Source organism: Chrysemys picta, chromosome 18 (genome assembly GCF_011386835.1).
Source record: "Chrysemys picta bellii isolate R12L10 chromosome 18, ASM1138683v2, whole genome shotgun sequence".
Lineage (NCBI taxonomy): Eukaryota > Metazoa > Chordata > Testudines > Emydidae > Chrysemys > Chrysemys picta.
Window position 1 is genome coordinate 18,140,724 of NC_088808.1, and position 17,697 is coordinate 18,158,420.

The window sequence follows — 17,697 nt, forward strand, 5'->3', positions numbered from 1 at the left end:
GGTGCGCTCCTGCACCCATGGAGTGCAGCACTGCGCGGGGCGTGGAGGTGTTCGGGGGCACGGTGCTCCATGGGGGGCAGGGGTGTTTGGCCGTGGCGCTCAGCCGGGGGGGAGGGGGAGGTTCAGGGTGAAATACTGCTTTATTCAAATCCTCCTTAGTTTATAGAACTTAGACTGTGTTTACTTTTTATTTTCATAAGGTAACTAACTCTGACCTTTATGCCTACCATTTATAATCACTTAACATCTACCTTTCTGTAGTTAATAAACCTGTTTTATATTTTATCTAAAATAGTGTGTTTTGGTTGAAGTGCTTGGGAACTCTCAGCTCAGTTTACCAAGGCTGTTCGGCGGCGCGGCGCTCAGCGGGGGTTTCGGCGGCGTAGCACTCCGCAGGGGGCGGGCGTGTTCGGCAGCGCAGCGGGGAGGCGGGGGCTGTTCGACGGCGCGGCGCTCTGCGTGGGGGGGGGGGGGTTCGGCAGCATGGCGGGGGGTGGGGAGGTGTTCGGCAGCGCAGCGGGGGGGTTCAGTGGCGCAGCACTCGGTGGGGGGAGGGTGTTAGGGCGGAGCGGCGCTTTTTTTTGCTGCTTTGGGGGACAAAAAAGTTAGAGCCGGCCCTGGTGCCGCCCCTCTCCCTTGGCCGCCCCAAGCACCTGCTTGTTAAGCTGGTGCCTGGAGCTGGCCCTGGTTGCAAGAATAAACACATTCAAGTTTGTGCAGTGCTCAGATACTACAGTAATGGGACCACATAAAATACAAAGTAGATAGTGGATTTTGACAGATCAGAGGTAGATCCCAGAATTTTGACAGATCAGAGGTAGATCCCAGAATTAGTGCAAGCTATATTGTACTCACACTTTGTTTATTATAAGCCAAGTTATTTATATGAACATTTAATGAGTTTTAACTATGTGGAAAGCGTGAATGACAAGACAGCCATTTGTTAGCAAAAGAGTTAGGAGAAAAGGTCACAAAAGTCCCCTTTTTGTTTTAAATCATTTTAACCCCAACTAAGTAAGAGATTTAGTTGAAACTCTCCAGAAAACCTATGAATAAAGGTTTAATTCTGTTATTTAAAAAGTCTGGGGGAGATGTACTGTATTCTTCATACAAATCCAAGAGTTAAATCCCTGTTCCAAGTGAAAACTGAACCCAACCTTAACAGAGGCTATAAAATACCTTGCCATGTTTCTGGTATGCTCTTGTTTTTACTTATCTGCCTCCACCAGTCTTCAGTGCAGTTTGACCTAGCCCTTCTTATTTAAGTGTCTTGCAGCCCACCAACAACTAATAAAAGGAATTTTGTTTCTGAAAAAGGGACCTACACCCAGTGATTTGCAACAGGCCCCACCCAGAGTCACCATGAAAGTTCCAACCCTACTCTGAAGAGCACGGTGTCTGCCTCGGGCACTGCTTCACCAGAGATGGCTGAGAACCGCACTGCATGCTGGGTTCTCACGTAGGAAGAAGCCTGCAGGGGAGAAGAAATCAGGCATGTGTGGGATTAGCATATTTGAGAGCTTATTTAGGTGGAGGCTTGGGTGGGAAATTAAGGGGACAAGGGAAAAGCCTGACGCCTAAACAGAAGCACGGATGTAAGAGGCTTTTGTTTTTGGGGGGCGGGGGGGGAGGGGTGAGGAGGGTTAAGGGGCAGGCAAAAAAGGGTATGAACTGTGGCCCAAGAACAGGCCCTTGGTTACATACATGTAAATCTGGAGTAATTCTCCTGACTTGGGTGTAGTCACCGGATTGGGTTTACACCAACGTAACACAGCAGAAATTGGTCCCTCCTCAGAGCCCTCCAGAACCGATGAAGGAACCAAGGTGAAGCGGTGCGGCACTGTCAAGAAATACTGATCCTAGCATCCGTAAAATTCCATGGATCATTTTGTATAATCTGGTACCTGCTGCCTTGATCTGATGTTAAACTCCAGCACTAAACTCCTTCACCACAAGCTCGACTTGCCACTGAGCAGCGTTCAGGAATGGGACGTATACACATGCACATTATCGTTGTCCTAGCCGTATAACTCACTAACTCCACTGCACGTATACACTAGGCTAGCAATAGAGTAAGCATCAAATTCTGATTAACTTCTCACCCCCTCTAACTCGCTAGTAAAAGTTAAGTATCACAAGTGTTATTGGATGGGCACCGTTAAACAACATTACTTTCTCTCCTTAGAAATATTAGATGGCTATCCAGAGCAAGAGGATTTCACCATAATGGTCAGGGAGGGCAGACAAGATAACTTCTTTATAGCTGGATGAAGCGCTGGAAGAGGGCCTCAAAATACAGTCCTACCCCCTGAAGAGCAACCAGGTTAAAAAAATAAAAATAAAAAGGCACCTTCTTATACAAGAGATGTGTTTCCTGTGGGTATTTAAATCATTCTTGAGTCACTAAAAATCAGCAAGTCCATTTTCACTACTTTTTATTCTTCTCAGCCCTAGAGCTGACAAAGCCAATAGAATCCAGTTCACTCCTTCCGCCTTCTCGGGCAACAATTGTTTTATTACATTCCACTTGCAGGGTGAGTGCGTCCCACCTGGGCAGCCTCACTGCAGGCACAGAGTGTGCCATTTGTGATGGAGGTAGGGAACCAGCTGACATGTAGCTTATTTATTCCAGGTGATAATACGATGCAGGAGAAGGAAAGAACTCCGCTCAGTTCTTGGGCTCAAGGTGGAGCTTGCAGGCTTGGCAAGAAGAAACAAACACCTTTTTCCACATAAAACCAAGCACATCTGAACTAGAAGTCACGGAGATGCAGTAAACATGGGTACATAAGACTATTTTACCGTCATTTTTTGGAGCAGAACTGACCCATAAGAAGCAGAGCGTGAGGGAAACCAGCAGAGCTAGGAAAGGGCAAGCCAGAAGGTAACAAAAAGATGACTATACAGACCATGAGGTTCTAGATGGATCAGAAGACTATGAAAAACAAAAACCACCACTTCGGTTTCTGTACCAGTGAAGAGGTCCAATTCTCCACCCAAACACAGACTTCGCCTACAATGCCAGCTTGTAACAGTTCAATACATCGCTCAGGGGTGTGGAAAATCCACCTCCTGAGCAACGCAGTCATAGCAACTGAACTCCCGGTGTACATAGCGCTAGGTCGACAGAAGGGCTTCTACGGTCGCCATAGTTGCTGCCGGTCAGGGAGGTGGACTATCTACACAGACAAGAGAAGCTCTTCCATGCACGTAGGTGGCATCCTCCCCAAGCACCGTGGCTGCACCGCTGCAACATAGACAAGCCCTCAGAGTCAAAGAGACGCTTCTTAAAACAGACTGATCCACCACTATTCAGCTGACCAGGGCAAGGCAGGTGGCAAGCGGAGAGTATTGCTACCAAGCTGTTTACTACTACACCTATGAAATTTACACAGCGCCAGCCAAGACAAAACATGCTCATGCAACTGCTACTTTACGTTCCCCGTCCCCACAACCCTGTTTACAGATATCCTACACCTGTTGCATCTGGTCTTTCAAACTCTCAGCTTTTACACCATATGTCTGCGTAGCATCTGGTGTTATGGGGCATCCAGGTTCTATACAATACAAACACCTTTCCCATTCAATGTCTATCGAATTCCTGCCAGCCAATAGGTTATTTTAAAAAACATCCTTCTCTGTAATCTACCTATCCTAACTATTCAGCCAACGAGGCTGTACTAATGTGGAGTTATATTAAACAACTAACATGACATGTGAAAGTCATTACAAGCACTGAAGCTATAAAGCTTTCAAGCAACATCTTTAAGTCCCAAACCCTTGTGAATAATTACTAGTGCTGACTGTGCCGACATGCCTTGATCTTCGACGTACTGAATTTTTTTTTTTTTTAAACTGCTCGCTTTGAGTTGTCGTAACAAATGAATGCCTAGATCATCAATAAGTAGGCCTTTGATAGCACATTATTTTACTTCGGTCTTCCAGACAGAAGAGGAGCGGTGTGTTTTTCCAACGGTTCACTGGACACAGCGGGTTATTCTGATCTGCTGGGGAAAGTCAGGTGTCTATTGGTCTTCCTATCAATAGATAAATAGAAAAATGGCCAATAGTTTCATCATGCGGATTACACTTACTAGACCTCAGCAGGACTAAAGAGCAACAAACCACTACACATCCCAGGCCACAATTAATTACTTGCACATCTGGACATGTTCTAAGATATAAACTTTTATGGGCCAACCATTATTGACATCTAACACACACCATATGATTTAACAGTCTCTAGTATCCAGGCGATTTTTTATGCAATGGCAAAAGTTAACATATGTTCATCAAAAATAAAAGTAAAGGTCCTAACTGTCAAACACACACTGAGAACCTATAGCACCATGGGGTTTTGGTACCCAGCAGATTGGATGATCAGGCCCTCAATGTGCACAAACCTATCACCTCCCTCAAGCCCCTATGTATGTGTATATATGGACTTCAGCATCTTAGCAGCTATAACACCCCAGCAGGGAAACACATATGCTAAAGCAATCAGTACATTAGCGTGGAACATGCATTGTGATAATGATCAGTGACACAGAGCACTTACTTCCACAGAAAGATAGATCTTTATTGCCCTGGGATTATAATTAGTTGGCATCAATGTGATCACTGGAGATATTTAAGTACATGAAAGCAGGATCTTTGAACGCTGAGCAAAGTTTCATCATTGCACTTGGGAAAAAGTTTAACACAAAACACTGACAAAATAGGCTTTCCCTGAAAGGCTGGCAAAGACTATCAAACCTCAAAAGCAGATCAAGGCTCCAAATATATTCTTGCTGGCTTTTCTTGCCATAATTTCCTAGATCAGACCAAAAATACCTACTACAGTCCTGGAGACTTACAATTCCCTCTGTGCTACAAGAAGGGGCTGATTTTATTGACAGGAACTCAGTGTTTAACAGAATTCACCCTGCAGATCAGGAAATTCACTCAAGGACGAGAGAGGCCTAAAATGGCTAGGACAGGTCCTTTTGAGCAGAGTTCCTGTCCCAGGCGAGGTATTTTTTAACGGCCCCCATTTGGGAAAGGCGCAAAGAATTGTTCATGTTTGACCTGATCCTGAAAAGTGGCATTCAGGCAGGGAAAGAAACACAGGAGTAAAGGGAACATAAGGCTGAGAAAGGACAGCAGAACAAGAGGCAGGCTACATCTCCAGGCCTTTATACCACACTATGCTACCAGCAGAGCACTTCTATCAGTTTAGCTAATGGTGCTCAGGGAAGGGGTGTAGCTATGCTGGCAGAAGAATTCCTCCTGTTAGCTTATACTGCATCTCCATTAGGGGACGCTGCCATCATAGCTATAACCTCCCCCCCCCCCAAAAAAAGAAAAACAGACTCTGTAGTCTAGACAAGCCATAGGAGTGATGAAAACATTACAGTTATCGAAAGGCAGGAATCTGTTGCCAATTGGTTTTGTAGCCAGTAGAGCTGGTAACAAGTTTTCCAACAGAAAATGTTGATTTGTCCAAACTGAGACATTCTGCGGGAACACATCCATTTCAATAATTAAGGGGGGGCGGGGGTGGAAGGGGAGACAGCATTTTGATAAAGTTAATTTTGCTGAAACAAAACATTTGGAATGAGCCAAAACAAAACATTTCACTACACAGGAAATTGCAACATTTCAGTTCAAAATGCTAAAATTTCCCATGGAACAGAGATGCCACCTCTAGCCACCAGTGGCGGATTAATGATTTTGCAGCCCTTAGTCCTAAAATAATTGCTGTCCCCCCCGGCCCCATATGAACTTGTTTTAGTTTTTTTACAAATTTGTTTGAACTAAAATGAATCTAAATATCATTAAAATAATTGAACATTTACAATTAAAATTACCAGTACAGCAGACCCTCGCTTGAACGCGTGTTTGTATAGCGTGATTTCGCTTATAGCGCGGGACCGCGCATGGATCCAAAACCCCGCATTCAAGTGGGGGTCTGGTACAGTTTAGGATTCTCGCAAGTATGTTTACTAAATGGCCTTGCGCCGTCATTGGTGGTTTCAATAGGCGCTATGATTGGTAGAATCGCGGCGTCACTGATGCCGCGATTACAAAAATGCTGCTATCATAAATTTGCCGCCCCTGCAGATTTGCCGGCCTAGGCAATAATACGCCGCTGTTAGCCACCAGTTTGCCAGGTGTGTGGTTTGCCTTCCAGGGCAGGTCACATCAAGCTCAGTTGTACTTGAGTTAATGGTCTTGTTCAAAACCAGGGCATGGGTAGGGGGGAAATGAAGCGATTGTGACTTTCTGGACAGAGTCTCTTAAAACTGCTTTCCCCCACATGGCTTTAAAAAACAAAAAATTGTTGGAAGAAGAAGGGTTAACGTGCTGGCAGCAAATGGTATTAAAATGCTGCAGAGGCTGGATTCATGGTCTTCCCCCAGTATTTATTATTGTTACCTCTGCCTTGAGAGTAGAACTGACACCAATTGATAAATTAAGGGATGGGCCTGTTTCATGGTATACTCCCCTGAAATGCTGTTCTTCCTGCATCCCATGAAGCTTACGGACTCTCCCTACATGCCTTCTAGAGCAATCAACAATTATTCCCCACCACCAGCCCTAAAGGCCTCATCTTAGCTAGGACAAGAAGTCATGACCAATATTGAGTTAACATATGTAGTATGATTGAGTGGAACTGGGAAAAGAGGGACAGGTGACAGTAGGAATCTTGTTTGGTGCAACACCAATGGCTCAGGAGTCTGAGGTGGGCCAGAGTGCTCTCAAACACAAACCTCTTAGCATGCACACACACACAGCTTTCCATCCATAGGTCAAAGTTGTTTTACAAAAGCGTTACTAGTCCCATTTTACAGACAGGAAAGTGAAGTGCAAGGAGGTGAAGTGACTTGCCAAGATTGAACAGCAAGTCAGTGAAAGAATTGGGATTCAAGCCCATGTTTCTCCAACTTTCAGCCCTCTGACCAAGCCACTAGATCACCACTGTCCGGCCCTGACTACAATTATTAGCAAACTACGGAATAAGAAAAGCAACTTCTAGACAGAAGCAATGGCAAGGTGGATTCGTTTTTTGTTCTTGTCCTCTTGAAGGACACCAAAAACTTTCCATCCCTGAAAGTTCACAGTACAGATGGAAAAGATGTATTAGACCAGGGTAGAACTTATAGCCTTCAATAGAGGATGCATCGGATATTACACAAGATCCTAACCAACAGAACAAGCAGCTATTTCTATTACAAATCTGCTTAATTAGATCAGACTGTTTGCAAGATACTCCATGGAAAAGTCTGGATCAAACCCAAACCTAGCTCCCCGTCTGGCAAGGGAGCTCCACACAGCTGATCCAGAGCCGCAGTGACGTAACTAGGGCTTTGTGCTGGCACAGATGTCTGCCCACCCTGAGCTCCTTGTGTAATTAGGACCTGATTTGGTAGCTCACCTCTGACTAGCCTTTGCAACAGCACGAGTACAAGTCAAGGTTTCCCTGTCAGGGGAAATTAATTGAGCCACAATCAAACTCATGTGAAGTCAAACGACATTACAACCGAGAAAAATTGCCAAGCTGTATCACAGGGCAGAGGCACTTATTTAATTTGTATTTGGGTCAAAGACTTAACAAAATTACAAGCAAATCTAACCAGCAATAAAAATGCGAAACTCAAAACTAGCAGTTATCTTTCAAGGGGAAAATAAAACCCGTCTCCTTGTTTTAATTCGGAAAAGAGCAACGGATACAAGGGAGCCAGCTGTAGTGTACAACTACTGCTCTAACCAGGGGCCTGGAAATTAGCTATAGGGCAGCAAAGATTACCACCGGGGAGGCCGTGGAGAGCTCCAAGGGTTCTGGGAGGAGAGTCAAGGGAGGGATGGTGAAGGAGGTTTGCTATAGAATTCCACACAGGAGACTGAAGGATTTCAACCCTAGGGCTGCTGCAGCTGCTTGCACTTTGCAGACGAGGATGTCCCTTGCATCAGCTGGGTCTCCTGATTCGCAAGCTGGCAAGCCAGAACTCAAATGCCAATAAATCCAATAGCAGTAATGGACAGATCAATAAGGATGGGAGGGGGAGAGGATTAAAGCCATTTTCTTACTTTCCACCACTTTGGACCTTGCTCCCACAGCAATAGGATTCATTAGCAGAAGTCAGGTCTCACCAAAGCCAGCCTTGCGCTGATGTGCAGAACACAGCACTGGCCACTGAGGCCATGGCTAGAAAGTTAGGGCTGACTAGGGTGCTGGCAAATCTTACCCTGGCCAGCAGCATCAGGGAACAAACCAAAGTCTCCGAGATGCAGCATGAATGAGCCAACCTGAGACCTCGGCTTGCAGAGCTGGCTTTGTACAGAGGCAGAATGAATATGCCCTGGCCAGGGCCGGTGCAAGGATGTTTTGCACCCTAGGCAAAACTTCCACCTTGCACCCTCCCACCTCCCCGAGCCCTGCGGCAGCTCCCCACCCCCTGCCCCACGGCAGCTCCCACCCCCCCTCCACCCTGAGGCGCCCCCCCATGCCCCTCCCCCAGCCCAGGGAGCCATGCAGCAGCTCCCCACCCCAGCTCACCTCTGCTCCGCCTCCTCCCCAAGCACACCATCGCTGCTCCACTTCTCCTGCCTCCCGGCTTGCGGCACCAATCATCTGTTTGGCGCCGCAAGCCTGGGAGGGAGAGAAGCAGAGCGGGGAGGAGGCGGAGAAGAGGTGAGCTGGGGCAGGGAGTTCCCTGCATGCCGCCCCGCCCCCCCCCTTACTTGCTGCAGGTGGCCCTCCCCGCGCCCCCCTGCCCTAGCTCCCTCCGCCTAAATGCCGCCACCGACTGGAGCGGCCGAAGAGCCCCCAAATGCTAGCGCCCTAGGCGACCGCCTAGGTCACCTAATAGGTTGCCCTGGTCCTGGCCCCAACTCCATCCACACAGCATCAAGAAGCAAAGCTTCTCTGGTCTGACTAACTGACTTTCTGCTACGCATGGTTCCTTTGCCCAACAAGTACAGCACAGTATCGGTATGAGGCGATCCTCAGCTAACCTCTCATCAGCACAGAACACAAGCAAGTCCTTGTTGCCTTTTACAAGGCTGTTTTTTCTGGTTTCAGGATAGGACCTGACAGACCAGTGCGTTCTCCGGGATACTTCTAGTGGCTGCGGGTAAAATAAATTCCACTGCTAATCAGCATGAAGGGGAAAGTCACAGACACCAGCATCCTCTGGATCAAAAAGCATTTCCTTTTCACCAAGGCATAATTTCACTGCTGGTCTTTGAAACGAACTCTCACCACAGGCAAAATTCTGCCTCTTGTTCCACACCTGTGTAACCCCATTTACATCACTGAAGATGAGCAGGTGAAACCAAGGGCAGAATATTACCCTGCCTGCATCATGTCTACTATGAGTTTCTCTCTCCCCAGCATTTAAGGTGAAGTGGAGAACTTCTGTAAAAAGAAAGACACTGCTGACCTTACCAGGCCAATACGCCCTGTGTGCGCGTCTGTATTTCAAATGCAGCGTTTGAAGGATCTGTTCCTTCTTTACTTAATCTTACTATGGCCATATATCTGAGTCCCATAGTCTATAATATAGTTACCCCCACAACACCCCTGTGAGGCAGGGCAGCACTATTATGCCCATTGTACAGATGAGGAACGGAGGCTAAGTAACTTGCCCAATATCACGTCACAGAGGAAGTCTGTGGCAGAGCAGGGAATTAAGCATGTCTCCCGATTCCTAGGCTAGTGCTCTAACCACTGGGACAGCCTTCCCTTGTCAAAGTCCTGTTACCTCCAGTAACTGACAGCCTCACAGACCCCCTAGAACACAGCAAGAAGAGCAAGATGACCCTTGATCTATTTGTAGGTGTTTTGTGAAGTCACTATCTGCCTTTGGAAAATCACTAGTTCCTTCATGCAGAAGCTGGCAGGTACCCATCTAACCCCAAAACCACCGATGTGAGTGGAAAGGGCTTTGGATCAGGTCTTAAGTGAAAGAGGAAATGGTTTACAAGTCCTGTGTGTAAGATGGACATCTAGGTTTTCTAATCTTATCAGTTTTAAAAGATTTAAAAACTTAAAATGTTTTTGCTTTAAAGAGTACTTTGCAAGTACAACTAGAAAAGAAGGGTACTTCTAGACTAAAAACTAGGACCATTTTATTCAGCTGTGTGTAGTTTTACTTGAATTTCCAGAAATCCTAAATTCACACAGCTTCCAGTAATTTCATCAGGAGTAGTAGGTTCTCAACAGCTCTATAATCTGTCACTAACTCCTCCATAGCCCTAGCCTCACAAAGCAGACAGAGGCAAGAACTAGGGTGTCAATAAGTTCCTTTACAAACGCGGAGAGCTCTACTCTATTTCAGCTCTCTGTAAATCATTTTAGGCCAACTCTGAATTCCATACACAGTCGATCTGGAACTGAAAGTATACTTGGAGGGCTGTAATGTTTCCTTAAAAGAAAAGAATGCACAGTGTGTCATCCTCAGGGTGTTCTAAGAATGCACGGATCATTACATTGCACAACTAGATGTTTCCTCCAAACATAAACTATGGCTAAGAGATCAAACACCAAAATCAGCTTCTTAGAAAAGCAGTTTGATCAGTTTATAACGGGCAGTCTCACTTTGTTGTTACATTTTGGGAAAACCACAATGTTTGGCTTTACTTGCTTAACTGATGGGTCCTATTTACCAACACAGACCTACACCGTCTTATTCTTCCTTATAAGTTTCTCCCCACACAGCAGTTTGCAGGATCAGGGCCTTGGGCTCTACCTAAGGAAAGACTTACATAGGTGGTCAGCTTTAACTGAATGGGACTATTCGTCTGCATAAACAGGACTACTAATGTGTAAAGTTAAGCACGTGCTTAAATCTTTGCAGAATTGGAAATAAGTTTGTACTCAAACACCAAGTCCTTGACTTTTGATTGAAAGTGTTGGAGAAAAGAGTTCTCACTCTCTTTTTTGGGTGCACAGCAAGTGTACAGTGCAATCAATAGTTTTTCAGTATTTCCTTAAAACAGACAAGTTACTATAAGCAAGACGTCACAACAGCTGAAAACATTACTAGAAAACATAGCAAAACCCACTCATGGAACAAAAGCAAAGGCAGTCCTAGGATAGAGAGGATGGTTGAAGTGCACACATACATTTAGGACTCGGACTCAAGATGACCTGCTATTTATCTTTGAGAGTTGTCAGGTTGAATTTATGTTTGGAAAAATATTACACCCGGATACCCTTGCTACCAATAACATTCCCTTGCCTTTGTTAGCAATAAAACCTGAGGTTATTAGAACAGGCCACATGTTTAATATCCACTCATCTACATATAGGCTACTTGTTTATGTCCACAGTTAGCTCAGTGTGGACAGCAAAGACAGAAGAACCAGCTTCATTTGTATTTCTAGTCAATTTCATTCTCTGGTTTCCCATGCACTTCTAGAGCAAATACCACACATGCTTGGATTGTAAAAACCTAAAGGGAATGTTTCTAAAACAAAAACACTTTTCAGTAAAATAAAAAGAATTTGGAAACATTTCTGGTTCTGATCATTTTTTTTTTAAAAGTTCAAAAACCTTAAGATCCAATCTTGCCGTGCAGCAGGACCACTGCAGCTGTGCACAAGCCCAGTGGCATCTCTGGGGGAAAGCTGGGTACACCCATGCAGATCTGATTGGGGAATTTGATCTATAACTACTTGACAGAGCCCCTTTAACAGATGAGCCTTAAAAAGGATCATAGAGGGTTATGACACCCTCTGGCCCCAGTCCTACTATGTAATCTGCTAACACATGCCTGAGCCAGGGAGGGACCCCATCCCCATTGGCACAGGAGTAAGGACCCAGCATCAGATCGCTCTGCCAACTGGGGGAGGAAGCTATGCTATCATGCTATGGTTAAAATAGAATTCAACAGAGCTTTGTAGAATTCTAGCCAAGCAGATACTTTTAAAAAACAGAAAAAAATGTGATTCTGGAGCCACACCAGTTAGCAAGAGGTAGGGACGGACTCAAGGGCAGATCTAGGACCTGAAGCTACTTTTAAAGCAGTTTTAAAAAAACTGACTCGATTCAAGCGGATGATGCCCCATTAAGGGTGTGAATGCTAATCATCCCCACGTGGAGTATTTTCTGGGTGTCTAATATACACGGTTTACTTCACCTACTGTCTGCATCCCAGTCTCGTTTTACCTGTGACATCTGAGGCCGGAAATTGATGTCCTTGAGATCAATCGATCCAGGTGACAGGTTATGAAGCAGCTGGCAGAGCAAGACTCCATCTCTCAAAGCCTGAGCCAGGTCAAACACAACAGCGGAGGGCCAGACCACCCTGTGGTTCAGGGGCAAAACTTTACAGTCGATCAGCCAGCGGCCACACTGCCTCCACTCCTCCATAGTGGTTCAGAGAAATGGAGCCTTCCACACACACACACAAAAGTTGCCCTAGATGAGTTGCCAGCGGCCAAAACTCCGGTTCCCGGCCCCGCTCCTGTTCACGGAGGCCACACACCAGCAGCTCCTCCTCTTGGATTTGGAGGTTCCTGGGCTAGTTTAGAAGCTTCCCCTGGCAAGCCCGTAAAGTGCTATTGCGCCTTTCCATGTTGATGTGCAGCCGGTGCGGGAAACATTTCGGGGGGGGGGGGACACGACACTTCCAAGACGCCTTTTTTCTCACTCCCCGGCGGGGCTTTTGGCAGCTTTACTTCTTCCCTATAAAATGCTCCATAGATCCCAGCTCAGGGGCTCCTTGCAGCATCTCTCTCCCCACGCACTGGGTTCGGCTCCCTCGCCCAGCTCCAGCCAGGAAAGGAGAGAGACACGCGTGGGGGGGGGGGGGCTGAGACCCACCCCCGCCTGCCCCCTCCCCTCAGGTGGCTCCTGCTCGCGGGGGAGGGTCGCTTGTCTCTCTCCAGCCTCCCCTTGGAGTTGCTGGACTTCCCCTGCCCTCTTCTCAATGGGGCTTTGTCTGGGGCTCCGGCCGGCCAGAAGTGGGTTCACGTGGCAAACAAACAAAGACCCGCCACCCGGGGCGAGGAGGCACACAGCCCTGGGGCTCTCCTCTGCGGCGTCCCGGCGCTGGGCAAGGCACAAAATAAGAATACAATAATCAGCCCCTCCTCGCTGCTCTCGCTCGTCCGCCTCCTCTCTCCGGAGAAAGCCCCGAAGCGCAGCGCATTCTCGATCGCCCCTTTCCCTCCGAGCTGGCTGGGGGCGCAGGGGGGTCCCCTCTCTCGCCTCCCCCCTGAGGAGGGGCGGCGGGGATCCGCGGGCAGCGCTGTCCCAGCCACAAAAGCGGCCCCCCCTGCTCCGGGTGGGGGGGCTACAATCCGGCAACTCTCCCTGGCAGGGGGCGGTGGGAAGCAGACAAAGAAGCAGACGCGCCGCGGAGATACAATGTTCCCCCCTTTGGCGAGGTGCGGCGGCTGCTCCCGCTTCCCTTTCTCCCCTCGGGGTCCCTTTCAGGGGCTGGGTGGGGGTGGCAGCTGGCCCCTGCCCGCTCCGCTCTCCTGCCCGGCTGCAGCTCAGAGCTGGGGAGAAGGAGGAGCTCGCTGCGCCGCCAACAGCGGCGGCTCCCCTCCCCTCGCCCAACTCAACTTCCTCCCCTCGCAGGAGGAACCTAGCGCGGGGGTAAGGGGCAGCCGGGGCTGGGCCCCCTCCAGACCGCCCCTGGCAGGACCAGAGCCACGCTGCCCGGGGGGGCTGGACCTGCCTTGGAGGAGTCTCTCCCCATGGGGCGCTGGGGTGGCCGGGGCGCAGGGAGGCCCGGAGCGGCTGGGAGACTCCCAGCTGCTGACACTGATTTTGTAAGACAGAGGGTCAGGCCTGGCGCGGAGGAGTTATATTTTTTGGCGTTAAATGTTTCCATGGAAACATTTAAAGAGATACTGCCCGGTGAAGTCACAGACCCCAGGTCACCTTCTCTCCCAACACCGCTTCCCAGCCATGGCAGATCCCTGCCTGTGACTCGTCTCCTGGGACGGATTTAAAATCAGCACCTTGCTGTTTGAGGCCTAGATTATTCACCCATCACCTTTGCTTTTTGCCATTCATGGTTTCCGTTTAGCGGTATATTTCTATTGCCTTTTTCTCGGCCTGGGAGAATAAACACAGGCTGGTCAATTTCAGCTTTGGTTTACAGTCAGTTTCACTTATTATTCATTTGTATCACAGTAGTATCTAGAGCAGTGGTTCTCAACCCCCAAGCTATTTGTGGCCCAATCAGCACACAGCTGCAGCCCATTTGACATCCTCAGGGCCATACAGGTAGTACATATATATATAGTGTGTGTGTGTGGCTATGGCCCACATAACACATAGAGAGCTACATATGCAACCCACTATGGTAAACAGGTTGAGAACTACTGACCTAGAGGAATCAACCAAGATCAAGGCATGATTAGGCTAGATGGTGCAGATACACTTGAGAAGAGAAAGAAGGCAGTGTTGTTATCCCCATTTTACAGATGGGACACTGAAGCAGAGAGAGAGCAGATTGTCAGAAGTTCTCAGCTCCCATTTAGAGACTAAAATAAGCGGTCAGATTTTCAAAAGAGCTCAGTAGCGGGAGTGGTGACTGGTTTTGAGCATCTGACCGTACATGTCACACTGGGAGCTGTGGAAATGTGGCCATAAGTGGCTTCCCCAAGGTCAAACTGAGGTCTGTGATGGAACCAGGAGGCGAAGTCCTTTTAATCTTATCTTTGGGTTGTAAATACTGCAGGGAAATGTTTAACCCAAACAAAAAGTGTTCATTAACTTTTGAACAATGTTCATGATAACCCTTCTAAAAGCCAGGATCTAGTTATTTATTATAAAACTGAACTCTCAGCCTTAAACTCCTTGGTGGCATCCTCAAAATTTCACCTGTAATCTTCTGCAACTCTCCCATCCCCAGTCAGACAAACACAGTTTAGACAAACCTTTTTTATTCTGTTTTTTTCCCCCTTCCCAGAGAGCTTCTCCCTCATTTACTTGCCATCCAGGGTTTCTACAGGAAAAATGGAAGCTTTGGCATGGATAGTGAAATGAAGAGGAACTATTCATCCGCTTGTCAGAGAAATGCAACGATCACCTCTCAAATTTATTCAAGTGCAGATACAGAAGAAGGAATTTTTCTTCCAGCACGATCCAACAGGGGAAGAAGAACAGCACTACAGCATGCTGAACTATTATTTAATTTCCTGGAAGCAAATTTCTTATGGCCTAAGACACCAGTTACCTGGCTGCTCCTGGTATGTTATTCATCAGACTGTGTATGATAGCTGGTCTACCCTGGCAGAATATAGATATACTAAAGGCTGAGAGGGAGCAACATATCAATTAGTTTGTATATACATTTCATATTCAGAGCTACACCCTGCTCTGGGGTTAGGCAAATATGTGCTGTGTAGACTACAGTATGGAATTTCTAATTCCCCAGGAACATGATTTCTTAGAGCAGCTTTCAGGTTCTTTTTGTTCTTTGTCATGGTTTTCACTGGCACACTGCTAGAGCTCTAACAGCACCAGTTGGGCAAGAATCATGTTACACCTAGGATCCATCTGGCTCAGTGTGTACTAGACTGCTTTATGAGATCGGTTCTGTAGGTGGAGGACTACAGCTCAGTGTATTACAAGTATATATGTAATGCCTCTAGCTACATCTTGGCTTTTCACTGCTTCATAAGATGTGTGCTTTGCTTCTGGACACTTAGGAGCAATCACTGCATCTGCAAAGCTCGCATCTGCATACAAGGTGCAGCTCCAGGCTAGTTTCTCACCTACCTCTGCAACAATAAAAAATGGCTGCTAGCAGAGGTATTTTGATAACAGCTAAACTCCTTTAAGGCAAACCAAAGAAAACGCACACCCACCATATACTTTGCGACTACTTTATATGTCTGTTTTAAAATAGACAAAATATTTCAAGGAAAGCACTGGAGAAATGCACCTGTGGTAGATGCTGTTTGCATGCACCTAAGCTGAAAAGCAGCCTCTATACATTATACAATAGTGGGTTCAATTCTGTGATAGATCTCCTTCTTCCCCTCTGCCTATTGGCGTTGTTGGGAGTGATAGCTAGCATTAAATTGGTTACTGAGCCAACTGCTGGAGGCGTTTCACAGACAGATGCTTATCTGCTGCCCTCTACTGGAGACAGAATGTTAACATTTGTATTGCCTCCAGTGGACTGTTGTTCCCTTCCCATCCACACTAGCTAAGCCTATAGAAATTATTATCTTCAAGGAGAGATTAATTGTAATAATATTTTGGCTTTTCATCCCAAAGTGCTTCCTTAGCTATATATAATACAACTTATCTGCAGCCACCTTTGTGGTGGAGGATAGCAGCCAGCCAATACACAGCATGTTGTACACTAGTGCAAGAAGGGAGTATTTTGGCTGGGCAAAGCAGTAGGTTTTTTTAAAAAACAGCAATAGGACTTTTATTAGCCAAGCAGTGCAGGGGCGACCTGGGTTATTTTCAAAATCTCATCTGACACACACACACACACACACACACACACAAGTGCATGGAATTCAACTATTCCACCTTGGAACAATACAAGACTAGAGCTGACACTGCTGCAGTTTGAACAAATGATTTCAGGGAATATTTTAAACCTGGATCTTAGAGCACAAAGCTGTCCTCTAACTTAATCAGGCCTTTCTAGTGATAACTATGAGAGCCTCCTATAGCTAGAAGACCCCATGAAGTCCACTGCAGACCTTACTGCAATACTTTACAGGGAAGCATTTAGATACGATGGTAGTGGCTCTGCAGAAACCCTAAAAGAGATAGATTAGGTGGAAGTGCTTGTGAACTAGCGAATATGGATGTATTAACACTGCCATCTTCTGGATGGAACTGGAAGTGCCCTGATTTATCATAACCTTTATACTGCTAAAGCTAATGGTGATTCTTTTGGCTCCAATGTTAGGGGCCAGCATTTTTGGAACAAAAGGATCTACGCTTGCTGTTACCGTGATGTTCAGAGTGGCCATGACATGCAGCATGCAAACAGCTGTGAAGCTGTAGGTGCCCAATGAGTTGCTGCAGTAGATTTACGTAACTCCCTGACTCTCATTGTTTTTGTTGACTAGAATAACTGGCTATTTTATAAAATTTGGTTGAGAGTCACATATAAAACTTATGAGACTAGCTGCTGCACACCAGTTATCACTATTTCTCTGTCACCAGGGTGTCCTGGGCCTAGGCTGCGTGAAAGAGGGAAGCTATGGCAGGGTCTGGCTGCCCCTTCTCTTAGCTTCCTGGTGGCTGGCTCCCCTAGTCCTGCTCTGCTAAGCTGTCACACATCAGCATACCCACTAGGTGCAGACAAGAATTGGACCCAGCTTCACCACTGCTGCAATGAGTCTGATCTTCCTGCACAAGCAACCTCCATCTCCGAGAATAGCTACTGTTAGCCTCTCGTCCCTCTCCCTTGCTCCTATCCCTGGGGGAGCCACACATGACTAGGTTCTTATAAATTCCAAGGCCTGAAGGAACTATTGTGCTCATCTAGTCTAACCTCCTGTATAACGCAACAGAGGGTCCTGTGGCACCTTTGAGACTAACAGAAGTATGGGGAGCATACCCACAAAAGCTTAAGAACCTCACTTCTTCAGATGACTTGCATCTGAAGAAGTGAGGTTCTTACCCACGAAAGCTTATGCTCCCAATACTTCTGTTAGTCTTAAAGGTGCCACAGGACCCTCTGTTGCTTTTTACAGATTCAGACTAACACGGCTACC

At 46.8% G+C, this 17,697-nt stretch overlaps 2 protein-coding genes across 5 annotated transcripts in view; one reads left to right on the forward strand and one right to left on the reverse strand.

Moving 5' to 3' along the window:
• Positions 1-12,535, reverse strand: part of VAV2 (vav guanine nucleotide exchange factor 2) — a 310,659-nt gene extending 298,124 nt beyond the window's left edge. For all 4 annotated transcript variants that reach the window (XR_010593637.1, XM_065572399.1, XM_008169092.3 and 1 more), the window contains exon 1: positions 12,155-12,535. Coding sequence is in view for 3 of the 4 variants with exons in the window: in XM_065572399.1 (XP_065428471.1) it covers positions 12,155-12,358 (204 nt within the window). In the remaining variant the exon portion in view is untranslated. The remainder of the gene's footprint in view (positions 1-12,154) is intronic.
• LOC135976492 (spidroin-1-like) overlaps positions 1-17,697 on the forward strand; it is a 925,731-nt gene that overhangs the window by 767,026 nt on the left and 141,008 nt on the right. The window lies entirely within an intron of this gene.